Raw genomic sequence first — 17,765 nt, forward strand, 5'->3', positions numbered from 1 at the left:
CTGGCGCTGAACAGAAATTGTCGCGCTATGCTCCTTTGTTTATTGTGCATAAACAGTGAATTGTCCTGACACAATATTGCATTTCACTTCTGTTATTACCATGGTACATTGACAAAAACATATACTTTTATTCACAGGATAAAACAGTTGTTTTGTATCACTAATTGCCCAGTACGATTACAGCATACAATATTATTGTCACTGCTACATGCAATGCGCAAAAGTCACGTCGTTGGTCAATCTCTATTCACACACACATTCACACACTGGTGATGGCAGCTACATTGTAGCCACAGCCACCCTGGGGTGCACTGACAGAGGCGAGGCTGCCGGACACTGGTGCCACCGGGCGCCAGTGTCATGGTTTAAACTGATATAAAAACAGTTTAAACCATGAACTTTACAGAGCAGATTGTGGACTCCCCCGTGACACAGGAAGACCAGACACTTCTTAAAGTTTCAGTGGGTAAAGTTTGAACGTTTACCTCAGCTGACAATGCTGGGTGAGAAGCGCCCGACCAACAACCATCAGTCTGACAGGAGTCACGTGATTCAGACAAACTGAGTTTTTGAGGACAGGCTGAACTATTGGTAAGCTCTGCCATTTCTGCAGCAGTTAGCTGCTGTTAGCCTCTGTTAGCCTCTGTTAGCACAACTGCTCTTCTCCTCCACTCAGACCGAGCTCGTCAGGAAAGAGATGCTCTTCACAGCCGCTGTCTTCAAAGATGGTGGGACAACATGGCGGCTTCCACAAACCCGCTTTAAGTTTATGACAATGCATCAGTTTGTTCAAACATGTATTACATGCAACTACATTATTTATGAGTTAAATACTTATATTTATTTTTTATCTGTTAAATAACCTAAAAAATTACTGATTGCGCCTTTAAACTCTGTCAGGGTGGCGGGAGGGGTGGAGCTAATCTAAACCATCACGTGGCGAGAGGCGGCGTTCACCTTTGGGAAATCCCCTCATCTCTGTAAAAATCACACCGTTCGGAGCTGAGTGTTTGGCTCACGGGGATTAAACGTTCACACGCTGACCTCATTATCTGAAACTATAACCATGTTTAATGTGAACATCCACCATTGTTAAAGTCTAAACAGACAGATGGAAAACCCGAGAACGCCACGCCTGCAGTCCTGGCACAATTCATTCTGGATGAGCTGGAAGTTTTAGAACCGTCTGATAAGGAATTACAATAGTCCGGCCTGGAAATAACAAATGCACGGCTGTGTTTCCTGTCTGAGACAGGATGTTTCTAATTTAGACAAAGAAAGCTGAAAACTCCCTGCACATGAAGTCTCTGATTAGTATGAGAGATTTTCTCCAGGACATCGTGACCACGTCTCCTCGTGTCTCTTGCCAATCGTCCATGTCTCACTGAGTCTTTAATGTCATTAAATAATCATAACGTGATCTAAATGAAGCAGAAATCACCTTCTGTCACAGTAAAGGATCGCACCATTAGCCGCTTAATGTACATTAACAAGCTGTTAATAAGCATTTAATATACATCTTACCTCCCACTTAGCCGACCCTCACTGTTCGTGGGTGTTTACACGACAGGAACAATAAACCGAGCACACCTGGAGCACGTTCATACGTCTGAAAGCCAACACTGTCCCCGCCGCCGGGCGAATAATCCCACAGCTTTGATTTCACCGTTTTTGTTTTTGTGTGAGAGACCCAGAGCTGAAACGACAAAACCCAAACACGCCTTGGAAACCGAAGGAGGCAACTCCACCGGATCTGTGCCTGTCAGGAGGGCCCTGCGCTGCCATTTTGGATCCTGGGCCACAGCTTTAGTCAGCAGACTGTGTGATTATTCCACACCGATAAACCCACAGGAAAAGGAAACGTGCACCAACAACCTCGACTTAATTCAGAACATAAATGTTCACATGAAAAAACATGTTTCCAAACTGCTTTTTGGCTTAAAGTTGCTTCAGAGCGCCTCATTCAAAGACGTGTTAGCGCGTTGGACAAAGGAAACTCCGGCTCACACGCTTCTGATCAGAGTTTCAGTTCAAGTTATTTTTATTAAGATCACAGAGACGTTTTGCAGAAGTGGGCTTCTGATGTATAAATAACCACAACTACGTATACTATATACAAACTATTACTTTCTCCACTGACAAAGTCATCGTTATAAAAACGGTCAAACAAATCTAACTGCTTGACACGAGCCTATAACAAACACAGTGTTGATATGTCAGATGTTTAATGAATCCATTCTAAAAATAAATATTTTATTCTATTACAGGTCACAATGTAGAAAAGAATAGTTGGTATAAACTTTTCTTTGTCCAACAGAGTGAAGCTGCAATTTACAGATGTCCCCTAAACACATCAAAATAAACTTCCTGTTTTCAACACTTTTCATCTGTTTTTCCGTGTTTTTAACTGTTTGAAGTTTAAATGATAATCTTTATTGTTTTTAGCTCGCATTAGCATCATCACAGCACCTTAACCCGCTTTACTGCATCCGCCATTTTGGTTTAACGCGTGAAGCGAGCAGAAGCGGAGAACCTCTGTGACCTTCAACCATCCCAAATCTGCCTCGTCCACACACCTGGATGCTTCTGTGAGGTTTTGCTATGCCTATAACATCTATTTATCATCGAGCGAGGGTGTGCTGTGGTAAATCCTTAACCGACCAATCAGCACGCGTTAGCAGACGGCTAGTGTTTGATGGGCAAAAAGCTTCGTGGTGAGAAAAAGGATGCGAGTGCTTCTTTAAACTGGACTTTTTGTGTAGAAGTGAGCAGTTATCATTATTATTTTAACTGCTGAGCTCCTTTCGCTGCTGTTTACTGAGGCCTCACTCATGAGCGCCGTGACAGGAAGCAGGAAGTGGGATTAGCACGACGTAGAATAGATTCCTTAATCGAGCGAATGATTCAGGTCACATGTCGCAGAAAACCGAACACACAAAGTAAATTCACATATTTCCATCTTTAAGCATTAGACCAAAGTGTTGTTTTTTAAAGGAATTTTAAAGAGCTGACGGCTGATTTTGGGGCTACATTTATGCAGCGTGTGGTTAAACCTGATGTTTAAGAGCCATTGGGAACGCATCAGTGTCAATGAATGACTCAGAAATGTGCCTGTGTGTGTTACATGTCCTTAAACGCGGCACTGCACTACATCTGGTCCCAAAAACAAATCCATCATGTCTGAAACACACTGGATAAAGACAGGCGAGACCGAGACGTCTCTAATTATTCGATTTTAAATAACCTGCATCACCGCTGCAGAGGGAGATTTTAGACTGTTTGATGGCTGCAGCTGGACTTTCAGGTGAAAGTCAGCAGCACAGACAAGTAGCATGTCGCAGAACAAACAGCAGATACATGACAAACAAGTATTTTGATGTGCAGAAGATGACGATGCACACGGTGAAACATTTTGAATGCTGACTGTTCGTTTAAAGGCTGCATTCCTGCCTAACCCCGAGTCTTCTACTTCCAAATTAGGCAGCGCCTCGTTAGCGCTCAGCAGCTTCTGTTAGCTCGTTTTAGGCCCAGTTAGCACCTGCTCCTTTAGCCATCACCCACTGAAACACTCACAATGATAATTGTAAGTATAAATGTGAGCAGCTTAACATCACAGAACAGGGACAAGCACCACTTATGTGAGCATTTGGGGGAATATCTGCTTAAACAGCCTCGCTAACTTGGTATGCACGTCCATTTCCTGCATATATTGTGATTTATTAGAGGCGTAGCTGCTTTGTATTCTCAGTTTGGGAGATTTATTTCAGCTCTAGTTTGAACACATTTCTCCTCAGATGTTGTTTTCATGAAAGCACGAGTGTATTCAAAGATTACTTATATATTGTTGTGGCCGTCACCAAAAAAGACCAGATCCAATAACGTGTGTGTGTGTGTGTTTCGCAGCACTTTGTGTTTGTGTGCCTCTCGGCGCTGCTGGTTCCTGAAGACGTAAATCTTTAAAAACAGCAGGATGATAAAATGAAAGGAAAATGCACGCGTGCTGTTTTATGTAGAACGCAGCAGACATGCTGATCTAGATTTTACAGCACTACGTGGAAAATACTGCAGCTGTAAAAAACCAAAAAAAGAAAACAAATGCTGCTGTTTGCTGATACTGAATCCATCATGCAGCCTCCACCGCTCTGTGATCCCCGCTCAGAGCTACAGGCCAGAAAAAAAAGAATATCTACAACAGCTTTGAATGAAACCTAATATACTCCCCACAGCTGCAGCATGAAAGCTGCAAACGACCTGAAATATTCAGCAAACATTTCTCCCAGACAGAAACAAGGCTGTGGATGCTGCAGATAATAAATAATCTGCAGTTGTTTTCAACAACAAACTGTCAGCATTCTGTATTAAAATGATTTCATATGAGCTTCCTGTTTAACGCCCCAAAATACTCACGTTACAGCTGCAACAATTATGTGACTGACCCACAGCTATAGATCTGTGTGTGTGTGTCTGTGCACAATGTTTACTTTTCATCATTATGGCTGAAATCTGTGCTAAATAACTGTTGGATCAACAGACAGTGACACTGGAATAACAATGAGTCACAGCTGCCCTGATCGTCCATTTATAGCCGACCAGGTGATGCCAGTAACTGATTTATAGTTGACGGGGAGATGAGTTTGCATTAGTCGTCATTACGGCACCACATGGACCTCCTCTGGGTAAACATTCAATTATTTCACATTATTATTCTTAGAAACCAGTTATATAGAATTTTATGTATATTTTCAGAAATTATGGGCATACATTGATACATTTTATAGATTTGTGGTCACTATTAGACATTTTTATATAACTGCCATTATCTGAAGTTCAGCTAATGTAATGTTTCACTTGAAGGCCTGTTGGGATTTCAACATTGCGTCAATTATAACTGAGGGTTCAGAAAACTACAAAAAGTAAAACATCAGTGTAGGAATCCAGAGTTGACTCTATAAAAGTTGCCACTACAATGTTGATTTAACACACTTTCAGCTATTTTAGGCTATGTGGGTGTGGACATGTGCTGGTTCATGAAAGCTTCAAATTCTCAGATTCCATTTTCAATAATTAACCCTTTAAGACCTACCACAGACCCAAGTCCGCCAGAGCTAATCTTTATATTTTTGCATGCTGTAGTGTAATTTTTTCGGAGCATTTCAAGTTGCTATACACCAAAACAAGCGTTATAGCCCAAATTTTAATAATATGTATGCATTAAGTCCATAGTTTGCAAAAAAGTGCAATAAACTACAAAAAAATTGAAAATCGTTTTTGTTTATCCCTCAAAATTGTAAATACAAACAAGTTGCATAAAATAGTTTCCAACAACAGGAAATTTGTAGTTTTATTTTTGAGATATACCAATTTTGTATGCTGCAGGAAAACGAAAATAAATATTTTAATGCAAATTTGCAAAAAAAAAAACCAAAAAAAAAAAACCAGTATATGCATCATAATAAACAATTTCCAGCAGTGCAATTTGAGTTCTAAGCATCCCAGAAACTAAACAGAAAAGCAGTCCCTGAAGGTAAAAAAACTACATTTTCCGGGAAAATGACGTCACTTCCGGTTTCAGGCAGGTAATGACGGGCATGCGATAGTTTGCGCTGACGTCTATTCCAAAGTAGGAAGTGTTATGAACAGCTGATCTTATCGGCAAAGTGTGTTTCTGGAATATTGTGTTTTTGCTTCTGCAAGTGCTTTTTATGCAATTTTTGCAAAGCTATATGTGGAAGGAAACCGTGACCTAGGACAAGCTGAATGCATAAGATGTAAGTACAACTCCTCCGGTTTCAAATGCAAAAAAAATTATTGTGCTAGCTTACGTGGTTGCAGTTCTACAGAGATTTAATAATAGTTAGAGCACAATTGAGCATGCCTGACTGGTTTTAAAGGGTTAAATTATTACTAAACTTAAAAAAAAAAAAAACATTTAAAATATTTAAGCTTGAAAACAACAACAACAACAAAATAAAGTATTTTTTTATATTAATATTATTAAATAATTACAACAACTTCCATATTGGCTTCACTTCTCAGATCCACAAGCTAGGTCTAATTTTAGAGATGCTAAAGTCTGCGTTAGCACTGAAGCTAAGGTTAGCCAACATTAGCCAAATTAGCCAACATTAGTTTTCTGAAGCTAATCTGGTAAAAAGTAAAAATGATTTTCACCAGGAGAAAACTATCATCAGTTTATAAAGGCAGTGTTCAGTCTTTATGATAAAAATCCAACCCTGAGCTAGCTAGCTTCTGGCTAATGTTAGCAGGCAAGCTAGTGTTAATTAACACCTATTTTTTATGAGCTAAGCTTTTTCAAGTCAACAAATTAATGTAACTCCCAGAGGTAATCTAATAACTTAGCTTTTCATTTTATAATTGTCTTTCTATCAGCTAACTTTACCAAATAACCAGCACCATATTCAGCTAGTTTAGCAGCATCACCAATAACAGAACTGAGAGCTAGCTGCAGCTGTAGTCTTTTTGTGTTTTTGCCAAAATCCCTTCAGGAGCTAACGTGCTCCATGATACCAGGCTAACAATATTGACTTTAGAGATGAGTAAAGAGAGAAACAACTTTCTACAGTAACAGCAAACATTGGGGCAGTTATCCAGTAAGCATAATATTAACATCAAGGTTTCTGTATTTAATCAATATTTAACAGTATTTAATATAATACTGGAATGGTAAATGGCCTGTATTTATATAGCGCTTTACTAGTCCCTAAGGACCCCAAAGCGCTTTACATATCCAGTCATCCACCCATTCACACACTGGTGATGGCAGCTACATTGTAGCCACAGCCACCCTGGGGCACACTGACAGAGGCGAGGCTGCCGAACACTGGCGCCACCGGGCCCTCTGACCACCACCAGTAGGCAACGGGTGAAGTGTCTTGCCCAAGAACACAACGACCGAGACTGACCAAGCCGGGGCTCGAACCGGCAACCTTCCGATTACAAGGCGAACTCCCAACTCTTGAGCCACGATCGCCCGATGGAGTATAGTTAACTTGTCTTTTCATTGTTAAATTACTTCTCTTGTGGGGATACGTTAATTGGATAATCCAAATGGCAACTAGGTGTGAATGTGCTAGTGAATGGTTGTCTGTCCCTGTGTGTTGGCCCTGCGACAGACTGGCGACCTGTCCAGGTACCCCGCCTCTTGCCCTATGACAGCTGGCAACTTCTCTTGATGATGTTGTTAATACCCCACAAAAACATAATAAAAAAATTAAGCAATGGAAAAAAGAAAAGTTTCTAATGAACTTTCAGTTAATCTTGTCAATTTTAAGTTAACCCTGTGAAGGAAATTACAGTATTACAATACACTTCACATTTTACCTGAGTCTCTCACTAAATTTGTATTTATAGTATTATATACAAACATAAGAAGAAGATTAGAATGTCTGAGACAAATATCATCACAAATACACTTCAAGAGTCTCATAAACTGGATTAATGAATATCAAGTTAGTAACATCGACGTATATCAAAAAGCCAGTGAGTTTCCTAAATAAGTATTATGGAACCTTTTGGGAAAATTTTAGGCTGATTAATTATGATCAAAGCACCAAGTTTCCCTTAATATCACTGACTAAATATTGAAATATTGATCATTACAGTAAATTGAATTGTAGGGTTATATAAACATCTACAGAGGCCTTTAAAAAGTTTGATCAATCAACCCTAACAAAAAAGCACACACACCACCAAACTCTTTAACACAATTATTTGGGACTACGTTCCTGTTATTTGCTTACTTATTAATACTAGTGACTTGTGACAGCCATACATGTTTGTTTTTAACATTATACAGACAGAAAAAGGGAGAAAACTGATAAATCGAATTCACTTCAGTGTTAAAAACATGCATGAGAAAGGCAACAGAAGTGTAAAACTTTAAAAATACTTTGAACATTTGTTTAAAAGCAGGATTATGTTAATATATTAAAAGTCAGATACCAGGAAGACAGCGATTGCTTCATATATGTGTATATATATTCTATAAACTTGCAAACAAGTCCCTGTAAAGTATGATAGGAACTTTAAGATAGGAGAAAGAGGAAATTGGTCATTTAAAAAAAAAAAATCTTTAAATTTTTGGGACCAAGTTTCTGTTGCAGAGCTAAACTTTGAGTCCACCAACTACTGAAGCGCTGATATTAAAGGGAGCAGCAGAGAGCTGCGTGGTTTGGAGTTTTTTCCACATTGCGTGAATTGAAATAAATCAGGCAGAGGTCACATTCACCCAGCCTCTTATCCACATAAAAATAAAGAGAGCTCAGTGTCTAAGCTCAGGGTGTGGCGGGCCGTGCAGCTGCTCTCCATTTACTCATGATCGAAGATTCACAAAATAAAATCGAGTTCATTTTCTGCTCTTTCCACAGCAGGATCAGCTCCCAAACATCAACCAGTCCTTCCTGTTCGGCCTGTAGCCGCTGTGACGTTCCACCTCCTCCTTCCCCCTGAATATTCACAAATTCCCACTCTTGTGTTGATTATCCACAACCCCCACCCTACCCCACCCAGAACGCCCTCCCCCATTTATCCCACCACCACCAGCAGCCCTCCCCCACCCGCTGCTGCAGCTCTGCAGACCAGCTGCAGCAGGCCCAGGATCAATTTTTAGAAAGATAGGGCAGAAAATATACATATCAGCTACACATGGAGTCAGGTAGCAACACTAAGAGCACCACAACGTAAAAACAGACAGCGGATGACATTTAACTACGTCACTGTGAACTCAGCAGCCTCACGAAAACACCAAAAACATGAATCAGCCTCTCAGAGTTTTATATTAACAGTGTTCTGCTGCAGCACAAGGTCGCCGCTGCTGCATGTCAGAAAACTCAGCTATAGGAACTGAAATTACAGAACCGCAGGAGATTAAATAAAACACAGCGTCTCCGTGGAAACATTGCAACATACGAGAATAAAACACATGTAAGATCACTGGAGACGAATACTGCACAATTACAGCAGCGGCGTGGCCCCACAGGACAATTATTAAAACACTACAGAGGAAAAATAAACTGTCAGACATGCAGACAGTCACAGAAACACGGGTTTGAAGTCCAAACGAAGAAGCAACAGAGTAAAGTTTTAATTTTAAATGAGTCAGAGTGACGTGGGAACATTATTGACATTAACAAGCCGCAAAGCTGCCATAAAACTGATGTGTTTATAAAATGATACTCATCAAAGATGGAAACATTAGATTTAGATGAAAATCACCCCACAAGAAGCCACAACAACCAGATGTTGTCCGTCCTAATAAAGATGCAACAGTTTCAGCTTTAAGCAGGTTCGTTAAGGAACAACGTTATCTCAGTAACACTTCTGTAAAGCACTCATGTACATTAAATGAGTGGTATAATAATAATAATACACTACACATCAAATACTGAGTCTCATGACTGCTATAAATACGCATTTTTAACCTGTAATAACAACATACAACTAGAAACATGCCACACACACATGTTTGAGCCTTAAAAAGTTTGATCTAAAATCCTAAATAATATTTATTGGGTCGCTGTAAGAATGTTTTGGGTTTATTCGTAATGATAAAAACACTATTATGAGATTAAATATCGACGAGTCAATCCTACTTCAAATTACATTTTAAAAAATGTCAATAACTAAAAGAAAAACAAAATCAATGCTCGATATTATGTCAAAAAAGTAAGATTTTCTTAAGTTACACTACACTCTTAGTACTGGTGTTCATTAGGGGTGGGGGAAAAATGGATACTGTGTAGCATGGTGATATTTTGTTTGCTAATAATGTATGGATACAGGGACAGCAGAAATCGATATTTTGTTACAAAAAAGGTTTTTGTGCTCTGACTTCAGAGCATGTTGATCCTTTTTCTGAGCAAGAATCCTGACATTCCTTCACTGTCCAAATGTGTTTAACTTGTTTTATGGCAGCAATAAACATGACAGTTTACTTATTTTAATTTAAGACATGTTTTATTTTAATTAAGTTTAAAACTTTTTTATTTAATGTAAAATTATATTTTGTTTTAATTTACTTTCAAATTCTTCAGTTGCTGAAGGGGCTGCATAGTTTTCATAAACTGCATAGTTCAGAATAGCTATAATTGTACCAGATGGTTGATTCAGTTAAGTTGGACTAGACTGTAATACAAACCGTTCAGTTTGTCAACAATCAAACTGAAATGAGAGAAAGACTGAGTGTGAGACTTTGATATTAGAGAAAATGAATATTGATAAAGTTTACCTTTATGTACAGAATCTGAATATCGCAAAATATTTTAAAAAATTGCAATAATATCGTATCGTGGGATGTATGGTGATTCCCACCTCTAGTTTTCATAGCTGTATGTGTGTATTAGTCAAATCACATTCATACAAAAATACACGAGATTAAAATAAAATGGAGTCAAAGGCAGCATCAGCAGGGAGACTCAACTATAGCATTACTACCAACATGATAAACATGCTACTGAACTTTAAAGTTAGTTTAGCTAAAATTGTATTAATTATTAGCATTATAATGCAAAAAAACACCAGATTCATATCAAAGTGTTGAAGCAGGTTTAGATTTGTAGCTGAGCATCAAACTTATGACTCATCTCCATTTTTTCCTCTTCCTGGTGGGAACGACGTGTCAGACACGTTATGAAGGAACATGTTGGGTATTAAATCTTCTATGTACTGATAATTCGTCATTAATGTCACAACATATGTTTATATGATTTTAATTTACTATTCATTTTACATGTTGTTCAAACACGTCACAACTTTGTCATGTCATCACAGTCAGTACGGTAAATCTGTAGATCTCCATTCACAGGTTTCTGCGATATTGACGTCAGATTGAAACGTGTTGACAGTTAATAGGTTCAGATATCAGGTGAAAAATGTTTAGATATCACGATAATATCGTTACTGCGATTTTTGTGAAAGCATCGATTGAAATATTGCAACCTAAATATTAGACACGAGTTTCAGCTCTTAATAGAGCACGATATCTGACGAGAGAACGAGATGACGTTGAAGAAAATGCAAAACTGAGATTAATATTCGACATATTCAAAATGGCAGGAAGAGACCGAGTTCCCATAAAATGTTCCCGAACGTTGTGCAGACTGCTAAAAACAGACATGAACTCTTCAAGCAGAACAACAAACCAGATTAAGGACATAAAAATAAAGTCGGGTAAGAGCCTGTGAAGTCTTGTAAAGTCTGACACAAAATTATGGAGGAAGTGATCGTGAACGTCTGACAGCGACTGAAATGCCGACTTTTTCCATCCCATTATTGTATTTCCTCATCAGTTTTCTCAATATCACATTTTTAGTTTAGTTTTTTTAATTTTCTTGGATTATAACAAAAGTTTATGGATCTTTTGGATCTTGTGTATGAAAGACACGCTTATAAAAACCAACCCATCGACGCCACAGATCCACAGTTGGTGTTATTGCTAAATACTGACCTCAATTCTGGTTTTTACCATAAAGAAACGTAAGCTGTACTTTATAAAATTAAGAAAATAGTACTGTAATATCCTAAAATTAAGTGAATAATTTGGTTAGTCATTGATGGATTATTGGCTAATAATTGACTCCACATTTCCTCTACAGGACTAATAAACAGTTACAGCTCGGGTGCATTCAGTGCTACAGACGTAAATATCCGTCACAAATATGAGAGATATGGTTTGGAAAAACAGAAACCATCATTCCCAGGAATAAAGCTCTGACATGTTAAAGGTTTCAATACACTTTTACAAACACAATAATCAGCTTTTTATACATATATGTGTATATAAAAGTGCAATAAAAGTGACAATTAATTAAACCTCAGACATGACCTTTAATATGTAATAAAACTGGAACAAATATCAGTAAATATTCACATCTGAGAGCTGGAGCCAAACTTATTTTGTATTTATTATTTACAAAAATAAAGATTAATTTATTAAAAATTATATTTTTTGGAAGTTCAGCTGAAAAATTGTTAATGTGTTTAGTCAGGAAATGAAAAATGAACTTATAGTCGTCTAACAAATCAATGAATCATCAATATTGTTGGCAGATCAATAAGAAAACACAGCAGAAATATAACTAACCACAAGATGAAAATAAAAAATTGGGATTTTTTCCATGAACAAACGCTGATGTATTGGCGAAATATTTGTTATCAGCTTGTTTGGTAAATCGATTAAGCAGATTATTTGTAGAGATCGAACCTTTTATAGCCAAACGAGCAGGAAAACAAAGAGTAACAGGATGAAAACGACTGCTCACCTAACACTCAAAGAGCTGGGATGATATTTTTGCTTAGCGATTGTTAAATGAGTCGTTGAAATTGCTACTTTTTCACTCCTCTGTTGTCGGCTAATCAATTAACCCTGAGGGTGTAGATGTCTGTGGATATAAGAGCCGTAAAAAACAAGAACAAATACCACTGAGCTCAAATTTCAACAAGCCAGAAACGAAAATTCTTGGTGAGCAGTTACACAATAATGAGCAACAGGACTGCGTTATCTTCTGTCCATACACTACTCCATTCATCCATGAAACTTTACTTTCTTAATACACAAAGAAAAAAAAATAAAGGAAGTAAGAAATTTAGTTCAAGCTACAGAAAAACAAGCCCAGCAACTAATCCTACGACTACTGCATTAATCCCTGGAATATGTGCAGGTATGGGCAGGAAAAAACAAAAGTACAGCAAGCTAAGACATAACCACAAATCATGTCACGCTGACACAGGAGGAGAAACGTTCTCTTTAAAACCATACACGGGCAAAACTCAACACTGCTGATTATTTGTGACCCAAATCTAATGATCGGAGACATCTCAGCTACACGTGTGAGCAGGAACACCAGAAATGTTCTGTTCAAATCCGACGAGCTGAAAAACAAACTTTTGATTTGTTGGTCATCAAAATTTGTATTTTAGTGAATCAGTGGTGCTTTGTGGAGAACTCAAAGCACCATAAATGTAATTAAGCTGGAAATAAGAGGATTTTCTTGCTTAAATTGTGATTGTGATGCGAGTCATTGATCCAAACTGGAAATTTATGCACAGATCTCATTTTTATTGAGAAAATTTACTTTTCAGCTCCACGTCCACAAAGTTTAACCTTAAAAATCTACTAACCATAAATCCACTCACTGTTAGCAACACAGCTGCAGATATTTAAACCAGGATATTTGCTATATTATAAATATAATACACCAGTAATCATTCAGTAGCCTATAGTCAGATATTTTGAGAAATAAAAGTCATTTTTAAGTAAACACGTAACCTTACTCAACAGAAAACGACCCTGCTGTGCTTCTGATTTATCATCTGAGGACCAACACAACACTTTTAGTTTAATGTTGGATCATCATTTTAGTTATTAAAATGTGCCTAAGTAGAGATAGATGACAAAAATACAACTTACTATGTGCTTTTTACTCAGGTTATTACTCAAACACATAAGAAAGAAACGTACATTTTAGAGGTGGGAATCACCATACATCCCACGATACGATATTATCACAATACTTAACGCACGATACGATATTATTGCAATTTTTTAAATATTTTGCGATATTCAGATTCTGTACATAAAGGTAAACTTTATCAATATTCATTTTCTCTAATATCAAAGTCTCACACTCAGTCTTTCTCTCATTTCAGTTTGATTGTTGACAAACTGAACGGTTTGTATTACAGTCTAGTCCAACTTAACTGAATCAACCATCTGGTACAATTATAGCTATTCTGAACTATGCAGTTTATGAAAACTATGCAGCCCCTTCAGCAACTGAAGAATTTGAAAGTAAATTAAAACAAAATATAATTTTACATTAAATAAAAAGTTTTAAACTTAATTAAAATAAAACATGTCTTAAATTAAAATAAGTAAACTGTCATGTTTATTGCTGCCAAAAACAAGTTAAACACATTTGGACAGTGAAGGAATGTCAGGATTCTTGCTCAGAAAAAGGATCAACATGCTCTGAAGTCAGAGCACAAAAACCTTTTTGTAACAAAATATCGATTTCTGCTGTCCCTGTATCGATACATTATTAGCAAACAAAATATCACCATGCTACACAGTATCCATTTTTTCCCCCACCCCTATTATATTTTGACCTTAAAGATCACCATCACATCTGTTTGATTCGTGTTCAGCTGCTAATCTATGAACCAAATGACTAACTGAGCAATTTAGTTTAAAAGATTTAAATGGCAGAAAAAGCAAAAATGCAACAAAGTATCAACTTTTCTCTTTAGCTCACGTTTAACACACAGCTGCCTCACACAGACAAACCAGCATCACCGCTCGTTCGTTTCCTTCCAGGATCTAAATCGATTAATCTCAGATGTCTTGACTTTTATACGTTTAAACACATAAAGAAACTATTTACTCACATGAGCTGAAGCTCAACGCTGGGTTGGTTAAGTTCTGACTAATTGTTCATCAAAATGTTTGAGGCTCTCCTAATCAATGAATCCGTGAAATGATAACTTTAGATTGGAAATCTGAGTAAAGTGAACACAGCACAGTAATATAAAGCAGCGGTCTCCAACCTTTTGTGCGCCATGGACCGGTTTATGCCGACAATATTTTCACGGACCGGCCTTTAAGGTGTCGCGGATAAATACAACAAAATAAAACTAGTACCGGTACCGAAAAAAAGAAGATTTATTCATAACACACGTGAAAAGACCCAGGAAAACAGAGTAAACGATAAAACGATAACAAAATAACGCTGAAAACCGATAAAAACCCTGAAAACTATACATTTCACACCTGAGCCTCAACTCTCGCGGCCCGGTACCAAACGACTCACGGACCGGTACCGGTCCGAGGCCCGGGGGTTGGGGACCGCTGATATAAACGACTTCTTTTATCAATGAGATGATTGTTTTTACACGTAGGAACAGAAAAATCTACTTTTTTGGGTCACGTTTAACAAAAGAAACTACAGAAAAATCACCTTTAAACTGGTTTCTGAGTATTTTTCTACAAATCTATTAATTTAAGATCTTTGTAAGCAAAGGTACAATCACTGTTCAGTTCACATTTAACAAATTGATCGATCGATATCGACAGCAGAGGCGAATAATTTCCTCCAATAAGATCATCTGTAAACATTTATGCTGCTCATATCTGATCAAACACAATCAAGAAACACAACAACGTAACACAAAAATGTCTGCAGGTCATTTGTGTGATCAATAACCAACCGATCGGTGATCTTCAGTTACACTCGTCTGACAAAGTTCAAACATAAACATCACCTTGAAATTTGTTTCAGATTCATTTTTATTAATGTGTAAACTCAGCTGAATACTCATTAACCATGAAGGGAAGATCTTTGTGATTATGGAGGCAGGAAAAGACGCACAACAAACTTTCTGAAGGAATTTGGAGTAATGGGAACACAAAGAGCTGCAACAGACAAACTAGTTCATACGTTTTATGGGTTCATTGTCTAACCAATCAATCGCCGACATGCAGGCATTTGAGTAGGAGAGCTCATTTACACCAACAAACACAAAAATCACCTTTAAATTAGTTTCTGACTCATTTTCCTATCAGTGTATCCCCCGACTCTAATTACAAGCAGGAAAAGGACTCAAACTAAGTCCGTATTTAGTCCTGCAGAACCAGTTTCAGCCCCTGAATTAGTTGCATACATGTATTTAAGTTAATTACAGTGAGAATATATGATAAATGCCAGCATGAAGTGAGCTTTCTGTGTCATAAACATGCCATTATCCAGTGGAGCCCCGTCTACCAGTATCTTTTTCCTTTTTTCCCCCGTGGCCCTGGGGGAGGGCTGTGCAGTGCTCCAGCCTACCACAGGCAGGAAAATAAGAGGCACATAATATAATCTGAGCTGTGAGAGGCAGCCCTCTGTCTAAAATGCACACACACACACACACACAGGAATTTAAGATGGAAACCCTTAATCTGCACCATGCCTGCGTCAGTTCTCGTGATATTTCTGACAATAATGCAGTGAGATTTTTTTTCTAACACTGTTTTCAACCCAGGAAGGAAGAGAAATTAAAAAACGTCTCCTGCTTTGCACATAAATAAATAAATAAACTAAATAAAGCGAGCAGTATTGACCTTGGGTATATCCTGTTATTCAAAAGCTCACAAGTTCAGCACTGAAGGAAAAACTCTCAGTGTTGCAGTAAATTAATATTTAAACAGAGACATTGTAAAAATATACAAGCAGCAGTGGAATATTAAATATCTCTACATCCACGCAGCGCCACACATGGAGGATTTCAGTCCAAATAAATGACTTTTATTTCATTTTAAGCCCACGCTGCCCTCGCTGTGTGTCCTCTGGCGTGTTTCCTGCTCGCTCGGTTTTTATTTTATTTTATTTTATTTTATTTTGCACTTGAAATAGCCTTGACCAAAAAAAACAACAACTCCACATTTCAGTTCCCCTTCACGCAAACACACAATAATAAGATTCCTCCTTAAAACTGTGCCAATTACAGCGGAGACAAAATGTCGGGAGGATTTGATCATAATATCAATATGCTTCCTATTAAAAGCAACACTGCTCCACCTAGTCCTGAAAAATATTTCTAATCTCTAATATCTCGTCGGGCTGGGAATTAATTCTCATAAAAATGGAGAACATGTCGATGGTAGCTCGGCTGCTTTTTCTTTGGGGCTGGAAAAAAACAGGAGGGTAAAAGTTTCCTGATATTTTCAGGGCAAGAATTTAATTTTATTTTGAGCTAATGTGCTTCTTGTTAGTGTGGGTGGGGGTTGGTAGCCGGAGGAAGAAACTGTCGACACGACACACAAAGAAATTAATCATTAACACGGAGAAAATATCAGAAATATTAAACTGGAATTTAACGGCTGGGTAGGATAGGAAACGAGGCGACAGCTCGGTGTCACAGCCCATTGTTTCCCCCCACGAAAAATACAAATATCACCGATTTATTAGGAGCCAGAAAAAAGTTGAGCCTGGCTGAATAAAGTTGTAATTGCAGTCAGAGCAACTCTCCGTGCCTGGGTTTGGCTGATATGAGAAAACACTCAATACGACATGGCCAAAGTAAATGAAATAAAACCCAGAATTCAGGCTTCAATCCGCGCCGACGCTAGCTTAAAATATTCTCCACGTCAACAGGTCAAAAAACGGCCGGCCACCAGCGACATAAACGGCTTTATTTGGAAATTACATCGGCTTTACCTGTATTGCATTGTGCTCCATTGCAGTCCTGCATTCCCCTCTCTGTGAGGCCCTTCTCCGGTTACGCCGCCGGGACTCGCCGACACACAAACAAACGCACCAGAGGAAGAATAAAAAAAAATAAAATAAAAATAAAAATAATAAACCTTTTTTTTTTCTTTCTTTTTTTTTTGGACAGGATCTAGGTGTGGCCAAAGTTTGCCACAGAGTACAACTTAATGTTAAAGTCACTCTCACAGCGGAGTTGGAGCATCTTTAGCTTCAGAAACGTGACGTATTTCCGACCGACACGGAACACGAGGGCGGGGTTTACACACGGCAGTTTAAAGCCAGTAACACGGTTATTATTTTTATTTCACTCTTTACTTCATTACATTTCAAACAGTTTAACCGCAGCGGCTCCTTTTAGCGGATTTTAAAAAGTAATAATATCGACATGAAGGATGTATATACAACATATAACTACATTAGGTTATTAAAGGAAGCTAATTATAAAGCAATAACTAAAATTATAGCTGTGGCGATCAATAAATTAAAAAATAAAAATAGTTCACT

The 17,765-nt window shown here is 37.9% G+C and overlaps 1 protein-coding gene across 1 annotated transcript in view; it reads right to left on the minus strand.

The window, feature by feature from the left end:
* LOC146510504 (uncharacterized) overlaps positions 1–17,490 on the minus strand; it is a 47,454-nt gene extending 29,964 nt beyond the window's left edge. Inside the window, exon 1 of the mRNA XM_085175663.1 lies at positions 17,211–17,490. Within this exon, the coding sequence (XP_085031789.1) occupies positions 17,211–17,231 (21 nt within the window). The 5' untranslated portion in view covers positions 17,232–17,490. The remainder of the gene's footprint in view (positions 1–17,210) is intronic.
* Between the last annotated feature and the right edge of the window lie 275 nt (positions 17,491–17,765).

Source organism: Neolamprologus multifasciatus, chromosome 10, assembly GCF_963576455.1.
Source record: "Neolamprologus multifasciatus chromosome 10, fNeoMul1.2, whole genome shotgun sequence".
Lineage (NCBI taxonomy): Eukaryota > Metazoa > Chordata > Actinopteri > Cichliformes > Cichlidae > Neolamprologus > Neolamprologus multifasciatus.